Below are 16,216 nucleotides of genomic sequence, written 5' to 3'. Positions count from 1 at the left end.
TATATATATATATATATATATATATATATATATATATATATATATATACATATATATATATACATATACATATACATATACATATACATATATATATATATATATATATATATATATATATATATATATATATATATATATATATATACCAGGGGTGTCCAAAGTGTGGCCCGAAGCTAATTGTTTACCGTACCACCACACAATCTGGAAATGCTATTGCAAAAATAAAAAAGGACATTAAAAATATTGGAATGAGGTGAAATCTAACGGGAAAAAGTTGCAATGTTGACACAAAGCTGCCATGCAGGCTGTTTTTTTTTTCTTTTGTCTTTATTTTACCATGTAAAAAACATTTTTACCATGAATTGATTAACGTGGATCCCGACTTAAACAAGTTGAAAAACTTATTGGGGTGTTACCTTTTAGTGGTCAATTGTAGGGAATATGTACTGTACTGTGCAATCTACTAATACAAGTTTCAATCAATTATTTTTTATTTTTTTGCCATTGCTCAAAAAAAAAAGACAAAAATATCCATGTTGTAATGAATTATTTTCAAAGCTCCAATTAGTTCAAATATTTCATTTTAAAATGTTTTAAGTGGTAAATATTGCATAGTTGCCATATAAAACAGTTTTCTTTAACAAAAGAGCATAAAACAAACAAAATAGTAGTTAAAACCTAAAATTGACAGATATATCTGAAGTTGATCTTGTAACTTAAGTGTTGAAAGTTAAAAAAAAAACAAAAAACCTAATAAAAATGTATCACTTTGAGTGGGGCACCTTTTGGATTCCAAATATACTTAGTGGTATTTTATTTATATTTTCACTGTGATTACTCAAAAATATAAAATAATTAAAATCAATGGTGTCCTGCATTTTGATCTTTTAGGGCTCTAATTACTAAATTCTGCATATTTCAGTTTTACTATTAAAAAAACATATTTTTTTTGATAGAAAAGCCATAAAACCTTTTTTTTTTTTTTATTTGATATAGACATTTACTGTAAGCGTTAAATAAAAAATAATAATAAAAATTTGACTTATTTTTAACATTTTAATAATTGAGACCTTTTATGGTCCCCAGGACCACTAAAGGTAAAATAACCCTAACACTTAAATAAATTGCCAGAAATAGCCAATTTGCTCAATTTACCTTTAATAAATAAATCTATATATATATATATATATATATATATATATATATATATATATATATATATATATATATATATATATATATATATATATATATAAAAAAATGGGTATTTCTGTCTGTCATGAGGTCGTACATTTTTTTTCCTTTTATGGAAGGTTTTTTGTTGAGAATAAATGATGAAAAAAACACTTTGTTGAATGGTTTAAAAGAGGAGAAAACAGGAAAAAAAATTACATTTGATTTTACCTTTAATTTCGACTCTTTAAAATTAAAAATTCAACCGAAAAAAAGAAGAGGAACAACTAGCAAATTTGAATCTTTTTTGAAAAAAGAAAAAAAAGAAATTTATGGAACATCATTAGTCATTTTTCCTGATTAAGATTATTTTTAGAATTTTGATGACATTTTTTAAATAGGTTAAAATCCAATCTGCACTTTGTTAGAATATATAACAAATTGGACCAAGCTATATTTCTAACAAAGACAAATCATTATTTCTTCTAGATTTTCCGGAACAAAAATGTTAAAAGAAATTCAAAAGATTTTGAAATAAGATTTAAATTTGATTCCAAAAATTTTCTAGATTTGCCAGAATAATTATTTTGAATTTTAATCATAATAAGTTTGAAGAAATATTTCACAAATATTCTTCGTCGAAAAACAGAAACTGAAATGAAAAATTTATTTAAAATGTATTTATTATTCTTTACAATAAAAAAGATAAATTTACTTCAACATTGATTTAAATTGTCAGGAAAGAAGAGGCGGGAATTTAAAAGGTATATGTGTTTAAAAATCCTAAAATCATTTTTAAGATTGTATTTTTTCTCTGAAATTGTCTTTCTGAAAGTTTTATTTAAACAAGTGAAGACCAAGTCTTTAAAATATTTTCTTGGATTTTCAAATTCTATTTGAGTTTGTCCCTCTTAGAATTAAAAATGTCCAGCAAGGTGAGACCAGCTTGCTAGTAAATAAATACAATTTAAAAAATCCAGGCAGCTCACTGGTAAGTGCTGCTATTTGAGCTATTTTTAGAACAGGCCAGCGGGCGACTCATCTGGTCCTTTGACCCCTGATAGAGAGATTTACTGTAACCGTTAAATGAAAAATAACACATTTTATTAACTGATACCCTTTATGGTCCTCGGGACCCCTAAAGGTAAAATACATTTAAAAAATACATAATATTTGTTATGGTTTGAAAATGAAAAGTATCAAAATGGACCCCGCATACTTTAATATTTCCACGTGTGGCCCTCAGTGGAAAAAGTTTGGACACCCCTAATCTATACCTTTTGGCCAGGAGTTATCCCACTTTTTTTGAATAGCTTCTGATTTACTAAGGGTTTCTAATGTTGTAAAAATGTGTAAAATAAATATTCGATTTCAACATTTCTGTCAACAAAGATTTGCGACGCAGTCATTTTGATTTTAAGCTAATTTACACACGTAATTATAAGACTTGGATACGTTTTGTGTGGCTCCAGACTGATTATTGTTTTGGGTTCAAGTAATTACATAGGTTTCATTTAAAAATGTCACACACTGTATGACCCTTGATTGTTCTTTCTATCCTTAGTGTTTCACTGGCAAGCCACAATCATGGGCCCTGTAAGTAGCAATGTTCCTCCTCTAAAGTGTCAACATGGTGAAGCTGCTGACATGACGTGTGGACGCCGTCCAATGTCTTCTTTTTCAGAGCGACAGTCCATATCAGGGGGGGGTTTTCTTCCTGAATATTCATTTCCCAACAGACTACCCCTTCAAACCACCCAAGGTAAGCTGCAATTAACTTGTAAAAGTTGATTATTAAAGGGGAACATTACCACAATTTCAAAAGGGTTGAAAACAATAAAAATCAGTTCCCAGTGGTTTGTTGTATTTTTAGAAGTTTTTTCCAAAATTTTACTGGTCTCGGAATATCCCTAAAAAAGCTTTAAAGTGCTTGATTTTCGCTATTTGCGATGCCACTATCCATTTCCCTGTGACGTCACACAGTGCTGCCAATGTAAACAAACACAGCAAGATATAGCGACATTAGCTCGGATTCAGACTCGGATTTCAGCGACTTAAGCGATTCAACGGATTACGCATGTATTGAAACGGATGGTTGGAGTATGAAAGTATTGAAGAAGAAACTGAAGCTATTGATGCTATTCATAGCCATAGCGTGGCCGAATAGCTGCGTTAGCATCGCCGGTAAAATGTGCGGACCAAACGATCAGGATTTTCGCATCTCGTGACACTGGAGCAACTTAAATCCGTCGATTGGTAAGTGTTTGTTTCGCATTAAATGTGGGTGGAAGGAAACGTAATATAGTTGCAAATGTATCTGCAGGTTATCCATACATCTCTGTGCCATGTCTGCTTTAGCACCGCCGGTAAATAGCATGTTAGCGTCGATTAGCGTAGCATGTTAGCATCGATTAGCTGGCAGTCAACATCAACAAAACTCACCTTTGTGATTTAGTTGACTTTATCGTTGCAAATGCATCTGCAGGTTATCCATACATCTCTGTGCCATGTCTGCTTTAGCACCGCCGGTAAATAGCATTTTAGCGTAGCATGTTAGCATCGATTAGCTGGCAGTCAACAACAAAACTCACCTTTGTGATTTACTTGACTTTATTGTTGCAAATGCATCTGCAGGTTATCCATACATCTCTGTGCCATGTCTGCTTTAGCACCGCCGGTAAATAGCATGTTAGCGTCAATTAGCGTAGCATGTTAGCATCGATTAGCTGGCAGTCAACATCAACAAAACTCACCTTTGTGATTTACTTGACTTTATTGTTGCAAATGCATCTGCAGGTTATCCATACATCTCTGTGCCATGTCTGCTTTAGCACCGCCGGTAAATAGCATGTTAGCGTCGATTAGCGTAGCATGTTAGCATCGATTAGCTGGCAGTCAACATCAACAAAACTCACCTTTGTGATTTACTTGACTTTATTGTTGCAAATGCATCTGCCGGTTATCCATACATCTCTGTGCCATGTCTGCTTTAGCACCGCCGGTAAATAGCATGTTAGCGTCGATTAGCGTAGCATGTTAGTATCGATTAGCTGGCAGTCACGCCGCGACCAAATATGTCTGATTAGCACATAAGTCAACATCAACAAAACTCACCTTTGTGATTTCGTTGACTATCGTTGCAAATGCATCTGCAGGTTATCCATACATCTCTGTGCCATGTCTGCTTTAGCACCGCCGGTAAATAGCATGTTAGCATCGATTAGCTGGCAGTCAACATCAACAAAACTCACCTTTGTGATTTCTGTGACTTTATCGTTGCAAATGCATCTGCAGGTTATCCATACATCTCTGTGCCATGTCTGCTTTAGCACCGCCGGTAAATAGCATGTTAGCGTCGATTAGCGTAGCATGTTAGCATCGATTAGCTGGCAGTCACGCCGCGACCAAATATGCCTGATTAGCACATAAGTCAACATCAACAAAACTCACCTTTGTGATTTCGTTGACTATCGTTGCAAATGCATCTGCAGGTTATCCATACATCTCTGTGCCATCGGTGACAGTGACAATGATGACTATGAGAAACCTTGGAGAGTACCGCATATGTGGTCAACCTCCCCCCTAAGGGACCGAAAGCAATGGATGTTGGGCAGGTCTAACATGATATTGTGAAACTCCAATCCATAGTGGATCCAACATAATGGTGAGAGTCCAGTCCAAAGTGGATCCAATATAGTAGCGAGAGTCCCGTCCATAGTGGAGCCAGCAGGAAACAATCCCAAGCGGAGGCGGATCCGCAGTGCAGAGATGTCCCCAAGCGATACACAGGCGAGCGGTCCATCCTGGGTCCCGACTCTGGACAGCCAGTACTTCATCCATGGCCATCCGACCTGTGCGTCCCCCCTCCACAAGGGAGAGGGACAATGGAGAAAAAGAAAAACGGCAGATCAACTGGTCTAAAAAAGGGGTCAATTTAAAGGCTAGATCAAGGGTTCACCAACCTTTTTGAAAGCAAGAGCTACTTCTTGGGTACTGATTAATGCCAAGGGCTACCAGTTTGATACACACTTAAATAAATTGCCAGAAATAGCCAATTTGCTCAATTTACCTTTAATAAATAAATCTATATATATATATATAAAATGGGTATTTCTGTCTGTTATTCCGTCGTACATTTTGTTTCCTTTTACGGAAAGTTTTTTGTAGAGAATAAATGATGTAAAAAAACACTTAATTGAACGGTTTAAAAGAGGAAAAAACACGAAAAAAATGAAAATTCAATTTTGAATTCAATTTCGACTCTTTAAAATTCAACCCCAAAAAATGAAGAGAAAAACTAAGCTAATTCGAATCATTTTAGAATTTTGATGACATGTTTTAAATAGGTTAAATTCCAATCTGCACTTTGTTAGAATATGTAACAAAATGGACCATCTATATCAGTGGTCCCCAACCACCGGGCCGTAGAAGAATTTTTTTATTAAAAAAAAAAAATAATAATATATATATATATTTTTTTTTTTACATTAAATCAACATAAAAAACACAAAATACACTTACAAATAGTGCACCAACCACAAAAAACTCCCTTTTTCCTGAAAAAAACGTCCCTTTTTGATGACAAAGAAGAAAAAAAAGCACCCCATTATTTCTTCTAAATTTTCAGGAACAAAAATTTTTAAAGGAATTCAAAAGACTTTGAAATAAGATTTAAATTTGATTCTACAGATTTCCTGGATTTGCTAGAATAATTTTTTAAAATTTTAATCATAAGTTTGAAGAAATATTCTTCATTGAAAAAATAGAAGTTACAATTAAGAATTAGATTTAAATTGATGTATTATTATTTACAATAAAAACAATTTAACATTGATTTTAAATTGTCAGGAAAGAAGAGGAAGGAATTTAAAAGGTAAAAAGGTACGTGTTTAAAAATCCTAAAATCATTTTTAAGGTTGTATTTTTTTCTCTAAATTATCTTTCTGAAAGTTATAAGAAGCAAAGTAAAAAAAATGTATGAATTTATTTAAACAAGTGAAGACCAAGTCTTTAAAAATATTTTCTTGGATTTTTAAATTCTATTTGAGTTTTGTTTCTCTTAGAATTAAAAATGTCGAGTAAAACTAGACCAGCTTGCTAGTAAATAAATACAATTTAAAAAATAGAGGCAGCTCACTGGTAAGTGCTGCTATTTGAGCTATTTTTAGAACAGGCCAGCGGGCGACTCATCTGGTCCTTACGGGCTACCTGGTGCCCCCGGGCTAGAGTATACAAATGAGACTTAAATGCTTCTACTGAGGTCGCATCTCAAACTATTTTTCAGCCCTAATAAGGCCAGTGAAGTGCGTCACGACTATATTTTGTAAAAGCAGTGAACGTGTTTTTCCGGAGACTTGTCCTGAACGGCCCTTGTCATACCTGACATTCCACTGTGTGAAAAGAATCAAGCTCGGCGTAAATGTTCCTCTTTTTTTTTTTGTTTTTGTTTTCTCTCTGCAGGTTGCGTTCACAACAAGAATTTACCACCCAAATATTAACAGTAACGGCAGTATCTGTCTGGACATTCTCAGATCGCAGTGGTCTCCAGCACTTACCATTTCTAAAGGTAAGGCCGCCAACTGTCACCTGCTTGACAAACTTGACGAGGAAGTTTGTCAGCAAATGATTTAATTGGCTATTGTGTTGGCTGGAACTGTTTTGACATTTCATGAAATGATTCGCACACCTGCTAACTATTGTTTTTCACTCCCCATGTAGTTCTTCTCTCCATTTGCTCACTCCTATGTGACCCCAACCCCGATGACCCCTTAGTGCCAGAGATCGCACGAATCTACAAAACAGATACCTGCAAGTGAGTACCTCTTTTCCAACCAATTTTTAAAAAATAAACCCAATGTGTGGGGACGTAACCTGCTTTCACTCTCAGGTACAATAAACTAGCTCAAGAGTGGACAGCCAAGTACGCCATGCTTTAGGGGGGTAAGCGCTGCTGCATCTTGGCCGGCGCCCGGGGATTGATTTGTCTTGATTAACTAAGTGTTTACCAAGTATATGTATGGTATTTTTTTGTGGTACAAGCGACTGATACTAATCTGTGTGTACACATGTAGTTGCTCTCGGGCCACGTCTTTTTCAGTTAGTTTCAGGTAAAGGAAGGCACACCCAACCCTAGTTTGTTGACTTCCCCCGCCCATTAGTGAACACGCCAGGTTGCAGAGCAGGTCTAGAATGACTAGATCTTTATCCTGGACTGACGACAGAAGTCTAAGTACGGTGTCGAAAAGGCCCTTGACACGGTGCAACCATGCCAGGGGTCGGCCACCCAAAATGTTGAAAGAGCCATATTGGACCAAAAATATAAAAAAAAAACATTGTACGGGAAGTCTATAAAGGACTGTATATTTCATCTTAGTGGGGATGACTCCAATTATTTAATATTTATCTAAGAATCTAATCTGAAAGTGAGAGGAGACAGCTTATACAGTTTAACAATTTACTATATAATAACCAAATACATACATAAATAAATACATACATTCACGGTGGCAGAGGGGTTAGTGCGTCTGCCTCACAATACGAAGTTCCTGCAGTCCTGGGTTCAAATCCAGGCTCGGGATCTTTCTGTGTGGAGTTTGCACGTTCTCCCCGCGAATGCGTGGGTTCCCACTTCCTCCCACTTCCAAAGACATGCACCTGGGGATGGGTTGATTGGCAACACCAAATTGGCCCTAGTGTGTGAATGTTGTCTGTCTATCTGTGTTGGCCCTGCGATGAGGTGGCGACATGTCCAGGGTGTACCCCGCCTTTCGCCCGATTGTAGCTGAGATAGGCGCCAGCGACCCCAAAAAGGAATAAGCGGGAGAAAATGGATGGATGGATGTTAGGACTAAGGTTAAAGTTTTCGTTGTATATTAGTGCGACCCCCCCCACCCCTTTTAAGGGGACGGGCAATATGCGCATGTGTAAAGTTAGGAGGACATGCCTCATTTAGCGCAAAAAAGTCGTCTGGTTTAAGCCAGGTTTCGCTGAGACCGATGACGTTAAGATTGTGTCTGATAATATCATTAACTAACAACGTTTTGGGAGACAATGATCTTATGTTTAAAAAAAACTATATTATAGGTAGTGGGCTGTTTTAGGGAATTTTTGATCAAATTATCCGTAGTAGCAATATTAATAATGTTACACACATTTGCTCACATTTTCAGTAGACCCATAATAAATTCATCGGCGTGCGTCACTAGATCAGCAACGAACTCTGAGAATTCATTGATAAAGTCCGAATAGGGCCGTGGGGGGCGGTAGATAACAGCCAGGTGTAGAGGCAGCGGTGTGACAGACCTCATAGTAAGCACCTCAAACGATTTATATTTATTATTTATGTTAGGACTAGGGCTTCACGGTGGCAGAGGGGTTAGTGTGTCTGCCTCACAATACGAAGGTCCTGCAGTCCTGGGTTCAAATCCAGGCTCGGGATCTTTCTGTGTGGAAGTTTGCATGTTCTCCCCGTGAATGCGTGGGTTCCCTCCGGGTACTCCGGCTTCCTCCCACTTTCCAAAGACATGCACCTGGGGATAGGTTGATTGGCAACACCAAATTGGCCCTAGTGTGTGAATGTTGTCTGTCTATCTGTGTTGGCCCTGCGATGAGGTGGCGACTTGTCCAGGTTGTACCCCGCCTTCCGCCCGATTGTAGCTGAGATAGGCGCCAGCGCCACCCGCGACCCCAAAAGGGAATAAGCGGTAGAAAATGGATGGATGGATGTTAGGACTAAGGTTAAAGTTTTCGTTGTATATTAGTGCGACCCCCCCCCACACCCCTTTTAAGGGGACGGGCAATATGCGCATGTGTAAAGTTAGGAGGACATGCCTCATTTAGCGCAAAAAAGTCGTCTGGTTTAAGCCAGGTTTCGCTGAGACCGATGACGTTAAGATTGTTGTCTCTGATGATATCATTAACTAACAACGTTTTGGGAGTCAATGATCTTATGTTTAAAAAAACTATATTATAGGTAGTGGGCTGTTTTAGGGAATTTTTGATCAAATTACCCGTAGTAGCAATATTAATAATGTTACACACATTTGCTCACATTTTCAGTAGACCCAGAATAAATTCATCGGCGTGCGTCACTAGATCAGCAACGAACTCTGAGAATTCATTGATAAAGTCCGAATAGGGCCCTGGGGGGGGCGGTAGATAACAGCCAGGTGTAGAGGCAGCGGTGTGACAGACCTCATAGTAAGCACCTCAAACGATTTATATTTATTATTTATGTTAGGACTAGGGCTTCACGGTGGCAGAGGGGTTAGTGCGTCTGCCTCACAATACGAAGTTCCTGCAGTCCTGGGTTCAAATCCAGGCTCGGGATCTTTCTGTGTGGAGTTTGCATGTTCTCCCCGTGAATGCGTGGGTTCCCTCCGGGTACTCCGGCTTCCTCCCACTTTCCAAAGACATGCACCTGGGGATAGGTTGATTGGCAACACTAAATTGGCCCTAGTGTGTGAATGTTGTCTGTCTATCTGTGTTGGCCCTGCGATGAGGTGGCGACGTGTCCAGGGTGTACCCCGCCTTCCGCCCGATTGTAGCTGAGATAGGCGCCGGCGACCCCAAAAGGGAATAAGCGGTAGAAAATGGATGGATACATACAATAACCAGACTTAATTACAATCATACAAGCTACTTCCCCAATAGAACAACTCCCACTAATCCAATCACACACACAGTCCAACCTGGGCCCCTTGGGTGGGCCTGAAGATTGTCCGTTGCGGTCCTGGTGAATCGGTGGTGCACTTAGGGGTATAGAAAGGCCCGTTGGAGAGGGGGGGACACCTCCCGTTGTGGAGTAGAGATGGCGGGGGTAGAGCACGGCCGTGCTACCTTAAGCACGACTCAGGAGGTCCAGTCTGGAGCGAGAGGAGAACCAGCCTCGTCCCGGGTCACCTCTCTGTCGACAAGTCCCTGAGCGCGTGTAATGCACACGCCAACCTCGCGTGTCCACGTCCCTCACAGCAACGTAGCAACAGTAGCACGCAACTAAAACTCGCTATCCTGTCACACACTCGCTCCCCAAATTATACAGTCAACGGGGAGAGGGTCTAGACCAGGGGTGCCCATTATGTCGATCACGAGCTACCAGTGGACCGCGGGGGGTGTGTCAGTCGATCTCGAGCCAGGCTTTTTAAAAAAATAGACCTAAAAATTAGTAATCATCAATCTTCACCAAGACGTCACTTAAATGACATTCATGGTACCGGAGGGTCTTGTGAGATCATTATTATGAAAATATGACCGAGAGGAAGGCGAGAAACACTTTTTATTTCAACAGACTTTCGCGCCGTACCTTCCGTCAAAACTCTAAAGGCCGACTGCACATTTCCTATCTTCACAATAAAAGCCCTGCTTCATGCTGCCTGCGCTAACTAAATACAGAGTCTCGGAAAACTGGCGTGCACAAGCGATCCCTCAGAGCGCATTTTTGAGTTTTGGGTTTTTTTTTTTTTATTATATCGCAATTTTTGCCAGTCCTGATGTGTGTGTCCAGTTTGGTGAGTTTTGAAGCATTTTAAGTGGATTAAATTACAGCTCAAAGAAGAAAAAAATGACATTTTTTAGGAAACTTTTGTTTTGAAGGGGTTTTTGCCAACTTCCTGTTGATTTTTGCTGAAGGAGGTCAGTGTAGGAAATCTAGGTCTAAGTCAGACCTACATAGAAGTTTTTGTTTCATGTCTGTACGACATTCTTAACGGAAGTTACAAGCAGTTTTGTCTGTTTTCTTCCTCGGAGCAGTTTTGTCTGTTTTTTCCTAGGGGGCGCTAGAGTGCAATTCTGAGTTTGGGGTTTTGGTTTTTTGATTGGATGCCAATTTTCGCCAGTCCTGATGTGTGTTAAATTTGGCGAGTTTTGAAGCATGTCAAGGGGGTCAAATTACAGCTCAAACCTTAGAAATACAATAGGGTCCTCTGTCCCAAAGGGACATTCGGTCCCTAAATACTCGTTAGGTCACTGGAACGAGTATGACGATCCTCCTGGTAGGGGTGTATCCCTTTTTATGGAGGATGCCTGTGCGTGACTTTAACGTGGGGAGACTGGTGCACAGACAGTCACCACACGATCCTTGACAGAATCGGGTCAGGGTCCAGTGGCATGGGGTCTAAGACGACTGGGGACCCTTTTCTGCTGAAGCCATTGTGGTAGTTCTTAAATCTACCGCCGTTGAGGTCTTCACCGTATCCCTGGCTAGGGGGTGGTCAGGTTCTAGGCCTTTACCAAGGGCCACCTGGGGTAACAGTAGTAAAGGGGTTAACCTCCTAGTGCCCCAAGACCCCCTAGAGGAGAATCCACTCCCGGATGCACTTTAACGTCATGCCCAGGATACAATAAGTGTTATAATGAAGACAACACATGGTGTATCTGTATTAGCCTACTATCAAAAGGACTACCGTACTTTTCGGATTATAAGTCGCCGTTTTTTTCATAGTTCTCTGGACCGACTTATGTGTGAAATTATTAACACATTATTGTAAAATGTTAAATAATATTATTTATCTCATTCGCGGAAGAGACGAAGAAAATGCAAGCAATGTTGGCTAATTTTTATACTTGGCCAACTCATCCTAGGGGCCGGGTAAAACCTGCTCACGGGCCGTAGGTTTGACACCCCTGCTTTAAAGCATAACCAAGCATGCATCACTATAGCTCTTGTCTCAAAGTAGGTGTACTGTCACCACCAGTCACATCACACCCTGTTTTCCTGTGTAGTGTTAGTTCTTGTCTTGCGCTCCCATTTTGGTGGCTTTTTCTCTTTTGTTGGTATTTTCCTGGAGCAGTTTTATGTCTTCCCTTACCTGTTTTAGCAGTCAGAAATAGTTCAGTTTTTTATCTTTCTTTATGGGGACGTTGTCCATTTGTCATGTCATGTTCGGATGTACATTGTGGACGCTGTCTATGCTCCACAGTAAGTCTTTGCTGTCGTCCAGCATTCTGTTTTTGTTGACTTTGTAGCCAGTTCAGTTTTAGTTTTGTTCTGCATAGCCATCCCTAAGCTTCAATGCCTTTTCTTAGGGGCACTCACCTTTTTGTTAGTTGGTTTAAGCCCGGGGTGTCCAAACCTTTCACCTATCCATCCATCTTCGTCCGCTTAACCTAGCACATGGAAAAATTGAAACCATAACAAAATATATGGATTTTTTTTTTTTTTATCCTTAGGGCTCCTGGCTAGCATAGAGGGTCTCAGTCACTAAAATGTTATAAACAAGTCAAATTATTATTATTGTTTTTTATTTAACGCTTACTAGGAATGTCCCGATCCAGGTTTTTGCACTTCCGATCCGATACCGATATTGTTTTTACATTGCCGATCCGATACCAATACTGGCCTAAACGGTTTAAGCAATAGACACCTTTTTACCTGCACCCTGCCTTCCGCTGTTTCAGACATCTACAAAGTAATTAGCTACTGGCTGCCACCTACTGATATGGAAGAGTATTACACGGTTACTCTGCCGAGCTCCAGACGGCACCGACACTCAACAACAACACATCATTTGCAGACTATAAGTACTCGTCGGGACCCAGGATGGACCGCTCGCCTGTATCGGTTGGGGACATCTCTATGCTGCTGATCCGCTTGAGATGGTTTCCTGTGGACGGGACTCTCACTGCTGTCTTGGAGCCACTATGGATTGAACTTTCACAGTATCGTGTTAGACCCGCTCGACATCCATTGCTTTCGGTCCCCTAGAGGGGGAGGGGGTTGCCCACATCTGAGGTCCTCTCCAAGGTTTCTCATAGTCAGCATTGTCACTGGCGTCCCACTGAATGTGAATTCTCCCTGCCCACTGGGTGTGAGTTTTCCTTGCCCTTTTGTGGGTTCTTCCGAGGATGTCGTAGTCGTAATGATTTGTGCAGTCCTTTGAGACATTTGTGATTTGGGGCTATATAAATAAACATTGATTGCATTGATTGATACTGGTTTGCAAAAAATATTTTGAACCCAAATAGGTTAAGCGGGCGAAGATGGATGGATAGGTGGAAGTAGATAATCTCCCACGGCACAGTGGTTGAAAAACACTGATCTACTGCGTGGTGATGTGGATTGCACACGGTGTCCTACACAAAGTACTTTTTTATGATCCGTCATCTTTTTGTCACCTAAAAATAAGACCAAGGAGCAGAAGTGGGTAGTAACGCGCTACATCTACTTGACTAACTTTTGGGATAAATTGTACTTCTAAGAGTAGTTTTGATGCAACATACTTTTACTTGAGTATATTTATAGAGAAGAAACGCTACTTTTACTCCGCTCCATTTATCTGCAATCAGGTCGCTACTCGCTACTTTTTTTTTTTTTTATCGATCTGTTAATGCACGCTTTGTTTGTTTTGATTTTGTCAGACACGCATTCAAAGTAGGAACTACGCATGCCTGCGTTTCACCAATCAAATGCGGTCACAGGTGACCTTGGACCAATCAAACAAAACCAGGCGGTCACGTGACCAATTGTAGGGAATATGTACTGAACTGTGCAATCTACTAATACAAGTTTCAATCAATCAATCAAAAGTGGAAAGGAAAAAAGACACTTTTTATTTCAACCGTACTTCCCGTCCTGATCGCACAGTTCCTGTCTTCACAATAAAAGCGCCGCTCCATCGCGCCTGCGCTAACAAAATAAGAGTCTCCAAAAGCCAGCGCAAACAAGCGAGCAAGCTACGGAGTTTGCCGCCTATCTATTTCTTGTAAAGTGTATAAAAACGAATATGGAAGCTGGACAAATAAGATGCCAAAAACCAACGACTTTCATGTGGTATTAGACAGAAAGGAGGAACTTTTTTTCTCCTCCATTTGAAAACGTGGACGTTATCAGCACTATACTGTCTGATTCCAATCAATGCGAGTCATCAGAATCAGGTAATACACCAACTTATATTCTTGTCTTCATGAAAGATAGGAATCTATATGTTAAACATGCATGTATATTCATTAAAACACCTTTAACATGTCAACAAAAACGGCAAAATAAATAAATATAGATTATATACTGTATATATAAATGTATATATATATGGTATGTGTGTATGTATATGTACATATGAGGTAGATCACCTCGACTTGGTCATTTATTAAGTAATTGATAAACGTTGAAAAACTTATTGGGGTGTTACTATTTAGTGATCAATTGTAGGGAATATGTACTGTACTGTGTGATCTACTAATAAAAGTTTCAATCAATCAATCAATAAATGCCTACTAAGCCTATGGTGCTGTTAAGTTATTGTGGCTCAATTTGCCTTAATTTTTATTTTATTTTAATGTATTATTACTTATTTTTATATTGTTTTAGTTGCTTAAGAGACATTCCTGGCTCTGAATTTGCTCATTGCTATTTTTATGTTTTGTGCATTATTTGTTGCTGTAATCATTAAACGAACAGGTTACTCATCAGTTACTCAGTACTTGAGTAGTTTTTTCACAATATACTTTTTACTTTTACTCAAGTAAATATTTGGGTGATTACTCTTTACTTTTACTTGAGTAATAAATCTCTAAAGTAACAGTACTCTTACTTGAGTACAATTTCTGGCTACTCTACCCACCTCTGCCAAGGAGTCCTCAGTGGTAGTTAGGGTCATGTGTGTTCCAGCACATAAACCAACTTTATTGATTGTTAGGAACAAAATGTTTTATTTAAATCCACAAACAAACGAAAAGAACCCCAAGTGCCTGTCTGCAGTTTTTTATACCGGTACTATTGTGCTTGTTACTCTAACAGCCGGGACAATTTATCTTTTTAGTACAAGTTGTATCAAGAGGAGTGGACATCAACAAAAAGACCGATTAAAAGTATTTACATATAAAAATGCCTTCTCTGATTAAATTAGTGGGAGTCGAGACCATTGCAGTCACATAAAACGTCCCGAGTGCCTGCAAGTCCGCATTTTGGGCGGGATTAGGGTGTGCTTCAGCAGAGAGTGAAACTAAAGTTTTTTAAATGTTTCAACTTCTTCTTTGAATACTGTAGCTCAGTAGTCCAAACCGTACTGCCTTTGCACAAGTTCAGATTGGGGAAACAACGTTAATGTCTGTTTACATTAGGGTTGTACGGTATATCGGTATTAGTATAGTATAGTGTGACAGTCTTATGCCGTTGTTGTGTGGGTTGAATGGACCACCCAGGAAGGACATGCTTTCGAGGAGGTTTGACTCTTTTATTTTTTCAAATAAAGCTTGTCTTTAGTGTAGGTCGGATCGTTTTGCAGCTGCTCCTTTCCACTGATCGCTCACGGTCCACTCTTTCAGCCGCCGTCGTCCTCTCTGGATCGCTCTTCCTCTGCTCCTGCAGGCTCTCCAACTCCTTCCGCGATCTCTCCTCCTTCTCCCCTTTTATACAGCAGGAGGACATTATTTGTGTGCCGTTTTGTGTGCCACGCACCTGATTTACATTGTGGCGGTGTCGCTCCCAGCAAACCCCGCCGCATCTTCCGGCTCTTTGCCGCCATCTTGGGCAGGGCTGCTGCGTGCCCCGCCCCGCCGTCGCCCCGTTGGCTCCGCCTCGCCACATATAGCAATACTAATGAATCATATTCGGTACTATACCGCCTCTGAACACACCGTCGCTTACCAGTGTAAAAATGTTAACAAAGGCCATGGGTGGATCTACACCTGACATCCACTGTAATGATACCAAATACAGTAGCGTATTTAGTTGATACTACTATGATTATGTCTATTTTTTGGCATCACAACATCGTCCATTTTTTTTATTTTATTTATATTAAGTTTATAAACTCAAGAAGTATGTCCCTGGACACATGAGGACTTTGAATATAACAAATGTATGAACCTTTCGGATTGATACCTAAATGTGTGGTATCATCCAAAACTAATGTAAAGTATCAAAGAAGAGAAGAATAATGTCAGGTATGATTTGTGACGAACCCCAAGATGCAGAGATGGTGGGAGGCATTGAGCTAGAAAACATAATTTAATGTCCAGAAATATACAAATGGAAGGCAAAACACAAACCAGAAAAACAGAAGACAAGTAGCAGGAACAAGAATCGAACCAAGGAACAGCTCAA

General features: G+C 39.4%; 1 protein-coding gene across 4 annotated transcripts in view; it reads left to right on the top strand.

The window, feature by feature from the left end:
- LOC133542429 (ubiquitin-conjugating enzyme E2 D3-like) overlaps nucleotides 1–16,216 on the top strand; it is a 44,900-nt gene that overhangs the window by 22,698 nt on the left and 5,986 nt on the right. For 3 of the 4 annotated variants that reach the window (XM_061886533.1, XM_061886531.1, XM_061886530.1), the window contains 5 exons: nucleotides 2,741–2,772; nucleotides 2,861–2,938; nucleotides 6,637–6,742; nucleotides 6,895–6,988; nucleotides 7,064–7,116. In XM_061886533.1, the coding sequence (XP_061742517.1) occupies nucleotides 2,741–2,772; nucleotides 2,861–2,938; nucleotides 6,637–6,742; nucleotides 6,895–6,988; nucleotides 7,064–7,112 (359 nt within the window). In that variant the 3' untranslated portion in view covers nucleotides 7,113–7,116. The remainder of the gene's footprint in view (nucleotides 1–2,740; nucleotides 2,773–2,860; nucleotides 2,939–6,636; nucleotides 6,743–6,894; nucleotides 6,989–7,063; nucleotides 7,117–16,216) is intronic. The other variant, XM_061886532.1, reaches the window with a different exon arrangement.

Source organism: Nerophis ophidion, linkage group LG24 (genome assembly GCF_033978795.1).
Source record: "Nerophis ophidion isolate RoL-2023_Sa linkage group LG24, RoL_Noph_v1.0, whole genome shotgun sequence".
NCBI classification, from domain to species: domain Eukaryota; kingdom Metazoa; phylum Chordata; class Actinopteri; order Syngnathiformes; family Syngnathidae; genus Nerophis; species Nerophis ophidion.
The sequence above is the reverse complement of the archived record's forward strand: the minus strand, read 5'-3'. Positions and strand labels throughout refer to the sequence as shown.